Source organism: Notothenia rossii (assembly GCF_949606895.1).
Source record: "Notothenia rossii genome assembly, chromosome: 12".
NCBI classification, from domain to species: Eukaryota; Metazoa; Chordata; class Actinopteri; order Perciformes; family Nototheniidae; genus Notothenia; species Notothenia rossii.
The window spans coordinates 21,430,595-21,448,811 of record NC_136911.1 but is presented as its reverse complement, the minus strand read 5'-3'; the positions used below and the strand labels follow the sequence as shown (position 1 = coordinate 21,448,811).

At 43.6% G+C, this 18,217-nt stretch overlaps 3 protein-coding genes across 5 annotated transcripts in view; 2 read left to right on the top strand and 1 right to left on the bottom strand.

Moving 5' to 3' along the window:
• The first annotated feature begins 763 nt into the window (after positions 1-763).
• On the top strand, positions 764-4,848 carry LOC307026049 (elastase-1-like). Its single transcript, XM_079661132.1, has 8 exons — positions 764-826; positions 912-1,006; positions 2,723-2,829; positions 2,942-3,070; positions 3,355-3,491; positions 3,776-3,921; positions 4,562-4,711; positions 4,794-4,848. Exons 1-8 carry the CDS (start codon positions 793-795, stop codon positions 4,803-4,805), a joined length of 810 nt encoding a protein of 269 aa, XP_079517258.1. The 5' UTR covers positions 764-792; the 3' UTR covers positions 4,806-4,848.
• A 1,261-nt stretch (positions 4,849-6,109) lies between these two features.
• Positions 6,110-9,319, top strand: LOC307026050 (elastase-1-like). Its single transcript, XM_079661133.1, has 8 exons — positions 6,110-6,326; positions 6,410-6,504; positions 6,687-6,793; positions 6,905-7,033; positions 7,318-7,454; positions 7,945-8,090; positions 8,785-8,931; positions 9,014-9,319. The coding sequence occupies exons 1-8, from the start codon at positions 6,293-6,295 to the stop codon at positions 9,023-9,025; spliced, it is 807 nt and encodes a 268-aa protein (XP_079517259.1). The 5' UTR covers positions 6,110-6,292; the 3' UTR covers positions 9,026-9,319.
• Positions 9,320-9,939: 620 nt separating this feature from the next.
• Positions 9,940-18,217, bottom strand: part of csrnp1b (cysteine-serine-rich nuclear protein 1b) — a 75,709-nt gene continuing 67,431 nt past the window's right edge. For all 3 annotated transcript variants that reach the window (XM_079661076.1, XM_079661075.1, XM_079661074.1), the window contains 4 exons: positions 15,856-16,039; positions 13,480-13,739; positions 13,089-13,385; positions 9,940-12,971 (listed from right to left, as the gene is read on the bottom strand). In XM_079661076.1, the coding sequence (XP_079517202.1) occupies positions 12,054-12,971; positions 13,089-13,385; positions 13,480-13,739; positions 15,856-16,021 (1,641 nt within the window). In that variant the 5' untranslated portion in view covers positions 16,022-16,039 and the 3' untranslated portion in view covers positions 9,940-12,053. The remainder of the gene's footprint in view (positions 12,972-13,088; positions 13,386-13,479; positions 13,740-15,855; positions 16,040-18,217) is intronic.

Genomic DNA, 18,217 nt, shown 5'->3' with positions numbered 1-18,217 from the left:
CTGCATTTAAAAACGTACTTAAAGTATTGGCATCAAAATATACTTTAAGTACCAAAAGTAAAAGCACATAGGCCTACTCAGCTTAATGTCCCATTCAGGAATCGTTCTAAATGATTCCTTTTGCTGCAATAATCTCACAGCTGGTAAAAGTGGAGCTACTTTTAATTACTTGAGTAAACACTATACACCATTGGCTTTACCTTCAGTTAAGCTCCATAGCTTCCATAAAGTTACAATGAAACAGAAAATTAACAGCATGTATACTCCATTTAGGTTTAGGGCATTTGGGGCATGAGGGTTATTTGCATAATACTTGATGTTTGTTATACACACATTAACATCTTTATTTTCACCCGAATACGGATCTGCAAAATGTCCTATACTGATAGCGTGCTGTGGAACATTGTATCCTTCCCATGGTTATTGACCTGCCTTAGTTATCTCAACGTTTTGTTAGAGCCAATAGTTGAAATTGGCTGCATGTGAACGCACCTGCTCTTTTCCCACCATGATGAAATGTTGTCTAAAGAAATTCCTAAATGAATAAAAGCACCATTAAAATGATTATATAACCAAATATATTTATAAATAGACCTAGATTTTAAGAGATTTATAGGGTTGCTGAAGTGTTTGCCTTACCATAAGAAGATCATACATTTGATTAGGATTCATCCACATGTGCTGAAGTTGGCAGGTATCTTAGTGGTTACCTAATACCTCCTGGAAGTCTTCCAGTGTCAAAATGATATAAATAGGTAAAATCAAACGGTATCTGGTTGTCAGAGCTCAAACATGATTCGTCTTGTGGCTTTCCTTTCCTGCATTGGTAAATATATTCCCCAAAACATATTTTCAGGGCTGTTTTGTGCACATTTAACTGTACTGTCTCCAATCTCACGTGTGCACCAAAGGGCTGATTTGTGCTGAAACACCTTTCAACCATAAGGTGAACAATGAGAGGGTCATAGGAGGCAATGACGCCAGACCAAACACCTGGAGATGGCAGGTATGAGCACTATTTTAAAACATTATTTATACAGATTGAATGTAATGTGACGCTAGTATTTTTTACTTATATCCTTTGGGTAAATAGGCTTCGTTTTAATCTGACCTCATTATGCTGATAGATTTCTGATATAACATTGTCTTTTCGGTATCAGTGTGTATTTTATTCTCTGTTTTTCTGCTCAATCATGCAGAATTATAGGCCAATTTCAAACCTACCCTTCTTGGGTAAAATTATAGAAAAAGCTGTTTTCCATCAACTCAACTTTTTTTTGGCACAAAATAACTGCTTTGATGCTCTCCAGTCTGGAGTCAGAGCCCATCACAGCACTGAGACCGCACTTATGAGGGTCTTCTTAAACGATATATATTTAAACACAGACAAGGGACAAATCACTATTTTGGTACTGCTGGACCTCAGTGCCGCTTTTGATATTACTGGACAGACTCGAAAACTGTGTTGGTTTATCTGGCAAAGCACTTAATTTCGTTCAAATCGTATCTGCAGGACAGGGACTTCTTTGTGTCTGTTGGTTCTTTTAAATCGCAACAAACTGCAATGACTTGTGGAGTTCCCCAAGGGTCGATTCTTGATCCAATTCTATATACATGCTTCCACTAGCCCAGATCCTAAAAGTTAACAAAATGTCATACCACAATTATGCAGATGACACTCAGTTATACATTACAATAAAGCCTGGCTACTACGGACCATTACAATCCCTCACCAACTGCATGGAACAAACCACCAGTAGCTGGATAAGCAACAATTTCCTAAAATTAAACAAAAACAAAACAGAAACAATTATCTTTGGTGCCAAAAGGGAGGAACGGGCTGAAGTAAGCGCTAAACTAGAAGCCCTACTGCTAAATACATCGGAAAAGGTGAGAAATCTAGGCGTAGTTCTGGACCCCGACCTCAATTTCAAATCCCACATCAACACAATTACTAAATCGGCATACTATCACCTGAAAAACATAGCCAGACTTAGAACATTCATGTCTCAACAAGACCTTGAAAAACTAGTTCACGCCTTTGTTTTTAGCATGCAGGCTTGATTACTGTAATAGTGTATTTACAGGTCTCTGTAAAAAAATCGGTTAGAAAACTACAACTAATCCAGAACGCCGCTGCCAGAGTCCTGACCAAAACAAAAAGAGTACACATCACCCCAGTACTCAGGTCTCTGCACTGCACATAGCTTACAGAACCGATTTTAAAATTATATTGTTAACTTATAAAGCATTAAATGGTTTGGGACCCCAATATATGTCTGACATGTTGCCCAGTCACGAACCCTCCAGAGCTCTGAGATCATCGGGGGCGGGCTTACTCATTGTTCCACGGCTCAGAACCAAACACGCCGAAGCTGCTTTTAGTTTTTATGCTCCCCACAAATGGAACAAACTTCCAGAAAACCTGAGGTCTTCACCCACGCTGAGTTCTTTTAAGTCGAGGCTAAAAACACTACTTTTTACAGCTGCTTACCCAGAAGCCTTTTAACTTGTTTTAGCACCAACCGTATTTACAATGCCGTTTTTAAACTATTTAATATCTCATTAATGCATTGTTTTTATGAAACTATTATTCCATTATGTTTATTTATTGTGTTCCTCTCTGTTCTATTATCATGTGTTAATAATCATGTAAAGCACTTTGAATTGCCTCCGTGTCTGAAATGTGCTATATAAATAAACGTACCTTACCTTACCTCAGGCTTCTCTCCAGTATGATTCATACAACGATGGCTCATACTACCACATCTGTGGAGGCACTATCATTGATAGTTTCTACATCATGACTGCAGCTCACTGTATCCTCAGGTTTGCTCTCATACATCCAATCAATGCCACAGATCCTGTCACTCCTGTCCTGCTGATTCCCACTGTCTGCTTGTAAGTAAACACAGTGTGTCTTTGATTTTTTTTCAATCAGCATGGATGCTAGTGCGTACCGTGTGGTGGTGGGGGAGTACGACCTGTACGAGTACGACGGGAGTGAGCAGTTCAGCCGCGTGGACATGATTGCTGTCCATCCAGACTGGAATGAAGACCTTGCCAGAGGGTAAAGAGAGCAAGTTTTCTTAGTTTCACCACTCAAAGCACCCTTTCATTGACAGTAAAGGCCCAAGGGGATAGTTACAGGGTTAAGGCATCCTATGCTTTCACTTTTATGGCTACAAACCAACTGGTATTACCACTTTCCCTCATGTAGTGCTTTGAAATGTCTTGCACAAGTAGATGGAAACATAATAGCCGGGGTTACACAGCATTTCCAGGTTCTCAATAAGACTCTATGAGCTGGCAAACAGACTTTAACTTATTCAAAAACTGTATTTTCTCTATTAGAAATGACATTGCTCTCCTGAGGCTGGCGAACCCTGTGTATGATAACGGCTACGTGGCCATCGCTGATCTTCCCTACCCGGATCAGATGCTTCCTCACGGGTTCACCTGTTACATCACCGGCTGGGGACTCATGGACTGTGAGGACGCAAACACACACACACACACACACACACACACACACACACACACACACACACACACACACACACACACACACACACACACACACACACACACACACACACACACACACACACACACACACACACACACACACACACACACACACACACACACACACACACACACACACACACACACGCACACACACACACACACACACACACACACACACACAATAGGATTCAACCATTAATTTACATCTAATAAAGAAATCTTCACACACTGTCTTTGTTTACAGATGGAGGGAGTGTCCCTAACATCCTGCAGGTGGCCCCCCTCCCAGTGGTGGAGCATTCAATGTGCTCCAGGCATGACTGGTGGGGCACCAACGCTCTGAAGACCATGGTGTGTGCTGGAGGAGATGGAGTCGTATCAGGCTGTCAGGTACACATCTTTGGATATTTGGTATCCATAAATACAAGACTGCTGTATAATTAAGGGGCAGATAAAGTACTGTCTCTCCTGCACAACCCTCTGAATATTTGTGTACATTTGTATACTGTTAGAGAAATATCACTGGTCCCCGGCTTGAGCTTGAATCTCAGGATCCATGTATCTGTGATCCTCTCCAGAATGGAAGTAGTCATCACATACAGAGCATCAACTAGTTCCTGAACAGTGTCCTTCACATGCTGATATCCAAGAGAGGGAGTTCCACAGTCACAAGATGGAGGAATAGAAAGCAGTATTCAATGTTTACTTCAGATTAGCGTCAGAAATGATCATGCTTGTCATATGTCTCTCCATCGAGGCTGAATCATCATGTTAATCACATAGCTATCATATGCCTCAAACAGTCCTGATGCTCTTCTAGGTAATCACACATCCTGTCATGTTCACAGCTACAGTTGGGATACCTTTGTTATCAAGTTACTCTCATGTTGGAAGAGGACATTCAGGATTTCCCCAACATATACAAAGCTACCGCTTTTAATATCCGCACAGCAGCTTTAGCAGATTCCTTGTATACACTACCTCTCACTGCATGGTCTCCACATTGGCCCCTCTCTTCTCGTTGTCCCAGGGCGACTCTGGCGGGCCCCTGAGCTGCTACACTGGAGGAGCCTGGAGGGTCCACGGTGTCGTCAGCTATGGTCCAATCGGCATGTGCAACCAAGAGACCAAACCCACCGTCTTCACCAGAGTGTCTTCCTTCCAGGACTGGATCCAATCAGTGAGCCTCCTGGTATATCTAATACATATCTATATCTGCGTATTTCAATTTCCTGACTTTTGTTTGCTTTGTTTTTTTCCAGATGATCCGATAGGCTGAACAATGGAACATCTGAAATAAAATTAACTTGCATCTCAGTCATGTGTGTTTCATACATAACAGAGGGTGGCTTGTAGTTCTTATTTTAGCCACAAGATGGCGGTAGTGGTTCATGTTCAGACTTGATACCATGTACTTCGCTAAAGGTTAAAGATCATCTGACCTCCAAGACTGCAACCCCATTGGCCAAAAACTATCTTACACATATTTTTTGATCGATCGTGTTTGGGTTGAAGTTGCACAGTGTCCATTTAATGTATCCAGAATGAACGAAAAAAAAAAAAAAGTTTGAAAAAAACGACCTAAAGACTTAACAAGAACCACATTTTCTTGACGGTGGCCGATGTAAGCTAAATGCAGTCACCGGATTGACATTTTTCATTATTGCTAATTAATGAAACTAACATAACACTTTGGGTGAACTCAACATTTCCAGGTTCACACTGCCTGCAAACACACTATAGATGGCATGATGCTCCACTGTGTAAGACTTGAGCAGACCTCGCTGAACAGACAGTAAAAGGACACCCCTCTGATTTATTGCCTAACCTTATCATGTACCAAGTTAAAAGACTGCTAACAGGAGTCCAACACTCTCACATCCTGTAAAGTGAAACCGACACTACAGAGAACACGTCCCACCTCCTTTCTTGTCCTAGTGTGCGACAAAAGGAAAACACCCAACCTAGGAATTTCCCCGTGGTGACCGACAGTGTGGAGGAAACCCAGGATCACAGACGGGTGAGAAAAGGCTCAGGCTTCCGGAAGAGGTGGAGGGTGGAAGTGGAATAAAAACTGGCCTCCCTGCGAGCTGAGCATCCCCACAAACTGCCCGGTAACTGAGAGGGGTCAAAGGTCCTTTCTCTGGTGGAACATTCAAGAGCCACAGCCACCAGCCATCCGTACTCACACAAATACAATACAACCATTCAATCAAAGTAGAACCATATGTGGAATGCATACAGTTCACTTCTCCTGCATCACTTGCACTTAGTCTAGCTAAATAGTCTTTTTTGTATGTCTTACATATGTTTATAAACACATTAACATCTGTATTTTCACCCAAATACGAATCTGTCAAAATGTCCTATACTGATATACTGATGTTAAACTTATCCTAGAGATAACTAAAGCATATCAATAACCGTGGGAAGGATAAAATGTTCAGTCGATAGTTGAACATGTGAACGCACCTGCTCTTTTCCCACCATGATATGAAATGTTGTTCAAACATTTTCCTAAATGAATAAAAGTGGCATAACAATGACTATATAACCAAATATATTTAGATTTTAAAAGATTTATAGGGTTGCTGAAGTGTTTGCTCGTCCTCACCAAAAGAAAATCATACATTTGATTAGGATCCATCCGCGTGTTGTGCTGAGTTGGCAGGTGGTTACCTAATATCTCCTGGAGGTCATCCAGTCACCAACTGATATAAATAGGTGAAGGTAAACAGTATCTGGTTGTCAGAGCTCAAACATGATTCGTCTTGTGGCTTTCCTGTCCTGCATTGGTAAGTTTTCCCAAAAACATATTTTCAGTGCTGTTTTGTGCACATTTAACTGAACTGTCTCCAATCTCACGTGTGCACCAAAGGGCTGATTTGTGCTGAAACACCTTTCAACCATAAGGTGAACAATGAGAGGGTCATAGGAGGCAATGACGCCAGACCAAACACCTGGAGATGGCAGGTATGAGCACTATTTTAAAACATTATTTATACAGATTGAATGTAATGTGATGCTAGTATTTTTTACTTATATCCTTTGGGTAAATAGCTTCCTTTTAATCTGACCTCATTATGCTGATAGATTTCTGATATAACATTGTGTTTTTGGTATCAGTGTGTATTTTATTCTCTGTGTTCTCTCAGGCTTCTCTCCAGCATGATTCATACAACGATGGCTCATACTACCACATGTGTGGAGGCACTATCATTGATAGTTTCTACATCATGACTGCAGCTCACTGTATCCTCAGGTTTGCTCTCATACATCCAATCAATGCCACAGATCCTGTCACTCCTGTCCTGCTGATTCCCGCTGTCTGCTTGTAAGTAAACACAGTGTGTCTTTGATTTTTTACGATCAGCATGGATGCTAGTGCGTACCGTGTGGTGGTGGGGGAGTACGACCTGTACGAGTACGACGGCAGTGAGCAGTTCAGCCGCGTGGACATGATTGCTGTCCATCCAGACTGGAATGGAGACCTTGCCAGAGGGTAAAGAGAGCAAGTTGTCTTAGTGTCACCACTCAAAGCACCCTTTCATTGACAGTAAAGGCCCAAGGGGATAGTTACAGGGTTAAGGCATCCTATGCTTTCACGTTTATGGCTACAAACCAACTGGTATTAACACTTTCCCTCATGTAGTGCTTTGAAATGCCTTGCACAAGTACATGGAAACATGATAGCCGGGGTTACACAGCATTTCCAGGTTCTCAATAAGACTCTATGAGCTGGCAAACAGACTATAACTTATTCAAAAACTGTATTTTCTCTATTAGAAATGACATTGCTCTCCTGAGGCTGGCGAACCCTGTGTATGATAACGGCTACGTGGCCATCGCTGATCTTCCCTACCCGGATCAGATGCTTCCTCACGGGTTCACCTGTTACATCACCGGCTGGGGACTCATGGACTGTGAGGACGCACACACACACACACACACACACACACACACACACACACACACACACACACACACACACACACACACACACACACACACACACACACACACACACACACACACACACGCATACCATGTATACATCACTTCAGGGGACATTACATTGACTTACATGCCTTTCCTGGAGACTTATCCTAACCTTAACCCTAACCAACACATGCCTAACCCTTACCCTTACCCTAACACTAATCCTAATCCTAACCAAGTCTCCACCCTAAAATGAATGATTCCCCTTATGGGGACCTCCAATTTGTCCCCATAAGGGAAGCGAGTCCCCACACGTGACTGTGTAAACAGATTTAGGTCCCCACAATGCTAGGCCACACACACACACACACACACACACACACACACACACACACACACACACACACACACACACAGGATTCTGCATAATAGGTGACCTTTAAAGAAATCTTCACACACTGTCTTTGTTTACAGATGGAGGGAGCCTCCCTAACATCCTGCAGGTGGCCCCCCTCCCAGTGGTGGAGCATTCAATGTGCTCCAGGCCTCACTGGTGGGGCAGCATCGCTCTGAAGACCATGGTGTGTGCTGGAGGAGATGGAGTCATATCAGGCTGCCAGGTACACATCTTTAAAAATAATAATACATTTCATTTATATAGCACACTTTAAAAACAACGAGAAAAAAATACAATAAAATCAAAAGTTATCTAATTAGCATATCGAATACAATATGGTAATATAAAAAAGGTTAAGAGCATAAAAGGTTAGAATAAAAAATAAATAAAATAAAGGACAGTCAGTAAGTCCAGAAATAAAGTGGATTGGGTTGAGCAAATTCCTCGTATATAATGTACCTCTCATTGCATGGTCTCCACACTGGCCCCTCTGTTCTTACGATACGACATACTTTACTTTAATGGTCAGATCAAGTCTGAAATTTGACTTGCATCACAGCAGCTCCATGTGTAACATCCACATGGACAAATATCAAGACACAATACATGACAAACAAACAACAAACATTTAACATAACAACACAATCACTGAGAGAAAACCTGCTCAAAGAGCCTTCAGCGTGCATTTGATCCGGGATTCAGCTCTGTATTTACTGTGAGGGTTGACTGATGCAAAAAGGATGCTTCACTCTGACTTCACCCTGTATCTCCCATAAGATGGTAGCCGTTCATATTCTCTGTTCAGAACATGGTTTGGGTCAGAGATGATGTTGTTGGACAGCCTTATTAGGTTGTTATGATAGGCTGAGTCATAGAGTCTCTGACAGGGTTGACAAACAATCTTCTCGTTGTCCCAGGGCGACTCTGGCGGGCCCCTGAGCTGCTACACTGGCGGGGCCTGGAGGGTCCACGGTGTCGTCAGCTACGGTCCATCTGGCTGCAATCAATTGAACAAACCCACCGTCTTCACCAGAGTGTCTTCCTTCCAGGACTGGATCCACTCAGTGAGCCTCCTGGTATATCTAATACATATCCACATCTGCATATTTCAATTTCCTGACTTTTGTTTGCTTTGTTTTTTTCCAGATTATCCAATAGGCTGAACAATGGAACGTCGGAAATAAAATGAATTTGCATCGCATTCATGTGTGTTTAATATGATAGAGGGTTGCTTGTAGTTCTTATTTTAGCCACAAGATGGCGGTAGTGGTTCATGTTCAGACTTGATACCATGTACTTTGCTAAAGGTTAAAGATCATCTCACCTCCAAGTCTGCAACCCCATTGGCCAAAAACGGTCTTACATATATTTTTGATCGATCGTGTTTCGGTTGAAGTTGCACAGTGTCCATTTAATGTATCCAGAATGAACGAAAACCCCCTAAAATGTTTGAAAAAACGACCTAAAGACTTAACAAGAACCACATTTTCTTGACGGTGGCCAATGTAAGCTAAATGCAGTCACCGGATTGACATTTCCTTCTCGTCTGGGATTTCTAGCCATGTGTGTGGTGGTAGTCAGGAGACTGCTGCATGATGACATCACACCGTGTTGTTCTGCTAGCCATGGAGACCAGAAACCACATGGATTCCTGTGGTTTACACACAAAAAACCCCAAAGACTGCCAATGCATAGACTAATGTCATAAAGGCTTTAGTGTATGGTTTAAGTATGTTAACACTGGATATGTTTCCAGTTAGGAAGAGAGGATTACATTACACACGCTTTATAAATCAAACACATCGGTTTAATAGGCATGTTTCCTTTCCTATGGGTTATTATGTAGCATAAAGGTCAATGTAGGAGGCGTGTGGCGCAGTAGACTAGTGCGTTAGTGTTCAAACCCCACCGCAGTCAGCATGTCATGTGTCCCTGAAGACACTTCACCCCTAATTGCTCCTGTGGGGGATTGTCCACAGTATTGAGTATGTTAGTCGCTTTGGATAATAGCATCTAATAAGTAACATGTAATTTAATGTAATGTAATTTCAACAAATATGACAAACAAGAGCTTTTAGAAAATGTTTTTTTTATTATTATTTGGAGGGACAGGCTGTCAAATGGCTTAGATGAAAGAGACTGTTTTGAACAGCGGGTTAAAGTGTGAATATGTAAAAAATAAAGCAGCTTTGTTTGCTCTGCAGGACCATTCAAGCAGAAATATGTACAGCAAAAAAGTAAGACACGTTTCTTTTCTGAAAACAAAATGTAAAAAAAAAGCTGTACTGTAATACATTACATTGATGAACACTCACTGATGCCATTTCTTCACGATGTTTTTTGTACAAGAGAAACAAACATTGGCTTGCAAAAAGAATCAGTGCCCTCTTCATGGCGTGAGAACATATCGGATGGATTTTAAAATACTCAAAAAAGGCAAAAAGCGAATAATACATTTCCGATGTGCATTCAGCACTTTTCAAAGTATACAATTAATCAGAACAAGTTTTAACAAACGGGACCTGCATGCATAATTTCTAAAGGGTCCAGAAAGGCTGCAGAAACAGCTGTAGAAAGGGTGAGATATGTACATACACTCTCTAGTGTCCTCCACTGTCTTGTTCTGTCATGAATGAGGCAACTTTTTTCATTTTCAGGGTTTGTGTGTGCGATAAAAACTGTATAATATATGCAGTTTTTACCCACAATGCCCCTTGTTTAATTCAATACATAGTGTAACCCAAGTCACAGACTTCCAAGAAATTCAGAATACAATCAAATTGATCTTTGCAATTTACTCCGTTTTAGTGGCATTTCGCTAAGACATCTACTCATAAGACTGCCTCTGGGAAAAATACTTCAGAATGCTAGAGCGCCATAACCTTCATAAGTATACATTTCTCTATAATTCATATATTACAAAGTTTGTCCCGGATTGAATTTTTTTTTCATTCTTTAATAAAATATTTTAATTTGTCAGTGATTAGAATTCTTTGTCGACCCTACATAAATTAGTTATAAAATATTAGTGTAATTTTTCTATGGTTACATTATAGGCAGCGATACAATGGACCCATAATTTAGTTTCAGTGATTCGGGAGATTCCACAGTTTTCAGTCCCAAAGCTTAAATGGAAGCACTATCAGGCTCCCTGATAAGCAGGCACATCCAGTAAACTTCACAACACCCCCGTTTTATTGCCAAAATGTCTTAAATTAAATAGCTAATGAAATGATGGTGTAATAAGTTATCAAAAAAAAAAAGTTATATGTAAAAGAGAATAGATATTAAATACTTTCTGATGGACTTGTGGTCCCATTTCCCATAGCAATGCCATCATGTGAAATGGGGGGGGAAAGGAAGCACTTTGAGGTGAAAAATAACCACAGTGCTTCTCGAGTGAAAGTAGGCGGAAATAAATAGAATAGAATCATGAAAGGAAATAATTTAAAACAAAGTAATAGAGATAAAACAAGCTACAGCTTTAAATGGTATGAGCGTTTTCCTTTCTCATAAATAAGGAACTCCATAATTTAGCGTTGAACTGTTGAATCGACCCCATACAACCACAGCAATGCCTTTTCAAACATTTTCACAGATAAAGTGCTGATCGAGGAGCTTTTAGAGGGATTTCTTTTGTACCATATAACACCCAAAGGTGAGATCTTGAGGAGGAAGAGTCCACTAGCTTTAACAGGGTGGACCGTACCAACTCAAAGCCATCCGAGTGTGAGCCCAATACGAGAACACGTGTGATTTAACTCAGGTTTTACATGAAGGCCATCACAGCAATGGTCACCATACATTGCCTCCAAAAGCTAGAAAGCTAGAAAAATCCCTGAGGTGCACATTCAGCTGTGTGGAGATTACCAACCTGGCCCCAGTTCAGCTTTACTTCCTGTTCATCACATGGTTGGTGATCTTGGTTTGGTCAAAATAGCTTTCTTAGGAGCTGCAGAGCCATCATTGGTTACTAAGGGCCAAATTGATTTCCATTTTGCATTTTTAACACTAGCTGCCATCTCACACAGCATTTATCCCACACTGCTTTGCTAACTTTTTGAAGGCAAGTCTGGAATTTGAACATTTATTAGGCAATAGGGAAATCACAGCTTCCTCCAAAAATCACATTTATGTGCATGTTCCCTCCTCTTTTTTTTTTTACTTGCACTGTCCACTAGTTTCGTCAAACTTTCACAGACTCCATCACAGACAATTTCATGGCTTCCTCCAACAGCTGATTGTCTGTAAATGTGGCGGGGGGTTCAGGGACGGATTCGGAGAGTCCGATCAGCGACTCCAAGAGGCAGGTCCCGGGGTCGCTGGCCTGAGGGAGGGAGGGGTAGCTAGGCAACTGAAACTGAAAGAAGTTATCCATGTGTTCGTACTCCTTCAGGGAGTTGTAGAGCGAGCTGGGCCCCAAGCAGGGAAACCCGTCAAAGAACTCCAGGTCCGACTCCGAGGAGAGGCTCAGGTCCATGTTGTAACTCGCCGAGCGGTCGATGCTCGGGGACGGCGTTCGTGGCACACTGCCGCCGTGAAATAAAGCGTTCCCCTGGTTGGCGTTCTCATCCAAAAAGTCTGTCGCCCGATTGTCTGTGTGATCGTCCAACAGCCCGGCGTCTATATTGTCGTTCTCGTCTGCAAAGTCTGCCATGCTGAAGCTGCTGAAGGCCTCCGTGGACAGGTGGTCCTGATGTTTATCCGGGTAGCAAATGTCTCGACAGTTCCCACTTCTAGAGCCGCCCACCGTGTCGCTAAAACTCAAAATGCTGAGGCCGTTGTCGTCCAGCTGGGTGTGGTGATCGCACGGACTCTCGCCCGCCCCGGAGTCCTCGCTCTGAGAGTCCGATAAGTCCGTCATGTCGCTGCTGCAGCTGTTCTCTCCTGCCAGGTCCGAAGTGAAGGCGTACGAGGGCACTAAGGTGGCGCTCTGATCCCTTTCCTCCGGGCTCGACTGCTCCTCCAGCCTCTTCTCCAGCTCCAGCTTCATGATGGTGTGGATGTAATGCGTCTGTACCCGGGTGGAGTTGAACTCGATGCGACCTTCTGTGTTCCCGCAGCCGTCCTTAGTGCAGCCGCATGGGAAGGAGGAATGATCCATCTGAGGGAAGCAGAAGGAAGTGGTTAAATGACTTGTGAAATGTGGATGTAGTGCCTCTTGTTAAACCGCAGCTTTTCCAATGTCCAAAGCTTCTGTGTTCAATCTAACGGCTCTTACTTGACACTTGATGCCGGCCAGGCTGCAGCTACACGTCTCCGGCTCGCAGAAGCCCTGGCAGTCACAGCCACAGTTTTCCCTGGAGATCCTCAGCTCGTGCAGTTGCCTCTTCTCGTCCTTGTCGACCTTCTTCACGCCGGCTTCTTTGAGTAGAGCGTAGCGCCGTTTGGGCGGGTAAGGATGGAGGAAAGAGCACTCGTCCAGATTGGCGCCACCGATGTCGATGTCCTGTTCGGGGATGTCGTCCACCGTCAGCCGCTCCGCCTCCTCGTTCTCCTGGGTTCCATTCTTAGTCAGCTGGAGTGGAGGAAAAAAGCATCGATGAGATCTTGTACTTCATTAGAAGTACGAGTCAAATGATCCGTTCCACTTTGAGGCAAACTTTGCTTACCTTTAACTTGAGAGCTTCCAGCTTTTCCTCCCTGAGTCTGTTGAGGAATTTTTCCCGTCGTAGCAGCCGCTGCTCCACGGCAAACTCAGCAAGCGAATAGGTGCGGAGAACGCTGTGGCGCTGCATCATTCCCAGAGTGCATCCTCCTCGACTGGGGACGCTGGTGAAGCCTTGGCACCGAGGGAAGAAGAACACCGTCACCTGGTCGAAGGTCACATTGCCCCGTCTGGCTCTCTTGGACTTCTTAAGGATGGACGTGGCTGTGGATGGAGGGAGAGTAGGTTTAGGATACATCGAACTCAAGTGCTTAAAACAACAGCCGCCCTTGGAACATTTTTAAATTGGCGCTCAGAAAGTTCTAAAAGTAAACATGGCATCTTTAACCAGAATTTCATGAATTTTGGGTCGATTTGAATGTTTAGGGGCTCAAAGCTACAATTTGTTATATTTAAAATCTCAGAAATGGATTCAACATGTTCAATATAACTCAAAACCACACAAAAATTGCCCAAATCGGTCAAGCCATTTTGTTTTGCTATTCACTGCATATGCTAATGAATGAAACTAACATAACACGTTGGTGTACTCAAAAGGTCCAGGTCCACACTGCTGGCATACAGACTATTAAGTGCCACTAGATGGCATGATGCTCCACTGTGTAAGACTTGAGCAGACCTCGCTGAACAGACAGTAAAAGGACACCCCTCTGATTTATTGCCTAACCTTATCATGTACCAAATTAAAAGACTGCTAACAGGAGTCCAACACTCTCACATCCTGTAAAGTGAAACCTACACTACAGAGAACACGTCCCACCTCCTTTCTTGTCCTAGTGTGCGACAAACGGAAAACACCCAACCTAGGAATTTCCCCGTGGTGACCGACAGTGTGGAGGAAACCCAGGATCACAGACGGGTGAGAAAAGGCTCAGGCTTCCGGAAGAAGTGGAAGTGGAATAAAAAGTGGCCTCCTTGCAAGCTGAGCATCCCCACAAACTGCCCGGTAACTGAGAGGGGTCAAAGGTCCTTTCTCTGGTGGAACATTCAAGAGCCACAGCCACCAGCCATCCTACTGTACTCAGACAAATACAATACAACCATTCAATCAAAGTAGAACCATATGTGGAATGCATACAGTTCACTTCTCCTGCATCACTTGCACTTAGTCTTTTTGTATGTCTTATTATGTTACATTGTGGGAGGAGCCTGTGACTTAATTGTATCAATGCAAATCTACCCTGTGGCTGTGACAGTAAAGCCCTTTAAACACTGTGTTGAGCATTACTTCACACCTTCATTATTTGGTGGGTAATTCCTTGTTTGTTTTTTCGGGACACACCCAAAACAACTCTCCTCCGTTTAATAAATGGAGCTAGTAGGAAGGAAAGCACCCTCCCCCCCCCCATGCAGGTACAGACAATAGCTCCACTATGTCGTCTAAATGTGCCTTTCGGGGCAATGCAGATAAACCAAACTGCCAGTTCCAGCCCCACATCCATAAAGTGCAGTCAGGCTCATGACACCCGCAGGAGAGACAAATGACACCTCTGAATGAGAGCACTTTGCTTTCCGTCCAACACAAACATCGGATTATAGGTTTCCAATCCGATCCTCCGAATGTGTCTGCATGCCTTCTTTTCTTGATTGTCCTATACTCCCCCGTCTTTCCCTCTGTATCCCTCCACCCAGCCTCTCTCAGCACCTGTGCTGGGTGCATGCCCAGGTTCCAGACAAGGCGTTGTGTGTTCCCAGCCTTGGCAAACTTCCATCTTTTCCTCCTGGCTGCCTGCCCCGCCATCCTGGAAACCTCACAACTGCTTGGCCTTCTCCCCCTACGATCCCTCTCCAACCGACCGGTCCCTCAAAAGGCCAGCAGACGCACCCAGGGTGGGACTTCAATCACGTAATCTGTTACAATTAACGTCTACACACCATGTCCTGTCCAAATGTGTGTTAGTATACCTCTGAATGTGTGTATATATATATATGAGTCTATGTATATATATTGCCCTGTTGTACTGTGCACTACACACATTTTGAGAAACATAACAGTAATCTGATTACATGTAACTGGAAGGGAATACAGTCAGTCACCTTTCTTTAGTATTTTGAACCAAACCCTCCTCAGGGCAAGGTGAGGCTCTGTCTGGTGAGCAGCCACTGCATAATGTGATTAGCCATTTTGCAGCTTTAGGCCATCAAATCAAACGGGATATTCATCGCAGAAGTCTGAAATCATTCCTGTGAAATGTTTGATGGGCTGCCAGCCGCCTAACTTCCTTAACTCTCCCATCAGAGCCTCCACAGAGACAGTGCATTAAATAGCATGTAGCATCAGCCCCTCTGTGATTTAGTGCTGCCGGTAAAGGACACTCACTGTTGTAGGTTTTTGCAGGCGAGCTGGGGTTGCTGGGGGTGGAGTCCAGGGTGTCCGAGTAGCAGCTCTCCCCTTCCGAGTCCCACCCCGAGAAGTCCGAGGAGAGGGAGGAGTAGCATGGGTCCTCATCCACCTCCTCAAACTTCCTCTTGAGAAGCCCACTCATGGCGCCGGTGCGAACAATCTGCAGGAGAGAGCAGAGGGGGGGGGCTCATCAGCACATTACTCACACTTCACAGCTTTGATGTTTTGTCAAATTCACAGGGGCAGCTTTTAGTTTTCATGCTCTGAAGATCTGGAACAAAGTCCATGAGAATGTGAGGTCTGCCACAGCCGTGGGTCCTTCTACAAACACCTTGCTTTTTAGAAGTCATTTCAAAAGGTTTTAACTTTGCACTTCAGCTTTTCTTGCAGCATTATGTGTATTTACAAAGTCTATTTGTAATGTATGTAAAGCACTTAAATAAACTAACCTGATGATAATACAGTGTGTGGTGAGTGAACACATTAAGGCATCTTTCACAGAGGCGTTTCTGCAGTGTTATTGGTACAAACAGGTCGTGATCTCGGCCATGTGAGACCGCATGCATCCAGATCTCGTGCTGCACTCAGCTGAGAGTGGAAGTTCTCCGTGGCGCAGGAAGCAATCAATCAGGCCCATTCGCATAAGTCAACAATTACTGGACCCTTCACCCTCCTCCAGATCCCATCAGCTCAGCAAATGCATTGATTAGAGTGAAGGGCTCAGCACAGAGGTGACCAAATCAGGCCGCCACAGACCTTTCATTTCAACCATTCCCTTAATGAAAGCTAGGCTAAAGGCAGCAGGAGCATGTTCAATGTCTTCTCGTTGTTAGTGTGTACAGCTCTGCTTTGTCTGCTGGTTCAGCGATAAAAACAATCAATCCTTTGAGAGACAGGCAAAGACAAAAGATAGTCGTGGAGGAGAGAGAAGGCCATTTCATCTGAGGAAACAATATCTCATCGCTAGAGCACCTCAGCGTGTTCCAGGAAGGAAGCAACTGACATTAAATACTAACATGCTAGGAAGGCAGTGTGCTTCTTGGATACGGGACATAAGAGCGTCACGTACTGTGGCTCTGACAAACGGAAGACTCTTTCACAACTTCTGGGAAGAGCGAGGCGACAAGAGAGGTCAGCAAGGGGAGGAAGGAAGGAAGTGAAGGAAGTGAAGGGAGAGGGAAGACATGACTGGGCTCAGCTCCAGCGCAGACACTCCCTACGATGATGTGCAAAGGGAAAAGATGCTTGTTTTCTTTTTTCTACTTTGCAATAAAACATTTTTACAGTCTTTGGAATCACAGCCAGATCGCTGACAGCTGTTGCAGCTCGGGCGTGTAATGGAAGCACTTTCTGCTCATGTTTAAGGGGATACATGTTTATGAAGGAATGTCACCTTTTCTGTTTCTGACTGTTTTTAAAAGGCATGTACATTTTGAAATGTCTGCGACTCCAATCTGTCCTGAAAGCAAGCTGCACCATTTCTCCTTAGAGGACATTCAAAGCCAGGGAACGCCAAGCCCACGGATCCTCCAATGGCTTGAGAGGAACACCATGTTTGACCTGCATGCCTGGTTTCTTATCAGGATGTTATGCAAGCGTCAGCAGTTGAAAACGAGGCCTGAGCAGGTATGCAAGGAGGAGGTCATTTCCTGCATGCGACAGAGAGAAATTATGCAAAACCGGAGCTGCTTTCTGACAAGGATAAAAGAGAAGACAAGGGCAAGAGGATGACACCTTTGTACAGGGGGGGGGGGGGTTGTTATTGCTGCGGTCAGATATCGCTGTCCCCAGTGCACATATGATGAATGAATCACCTTGCAATAGGTCAAGCTGCCTCTGCAACAAACAGAAAGGCATCCTTTACACTCTGACCACCTCAGCGCTTTTCTTACATTACTGAAACCAATGAGAAACTCTCTTCCATCAACTCACTGGGGCGGGACATCATCTCAAAATGCCTCTCACAGCCGCTAACACAATCATATATATAGTGGGAATTGCCTTGAAACAACTGTATCTCATAGTTAGACTAAGCAACGACCGAACGACATCTGCAATATATACTTTTAATATGATTACTTGGCTGCTACTCCACTGCCTTACCCGTGCTACACTTATTTTTAAATATTGTTACTGGGTGTGTATTTTGTGCAATTTCTATTTTTATCTTTAATATAATTAATTAGTATGTTGCTATTTAATATCAAGGTGATTGTGATTGAGAGACACCTGGACGCAGCATGTGTTGCACGCCGATTAGACAACAAGTGCGCCACATTACAGCGTTTGAGGAAAAGTGTTCACCTTACATTTTTTTGCCATCGCTCACCCCCCCCAG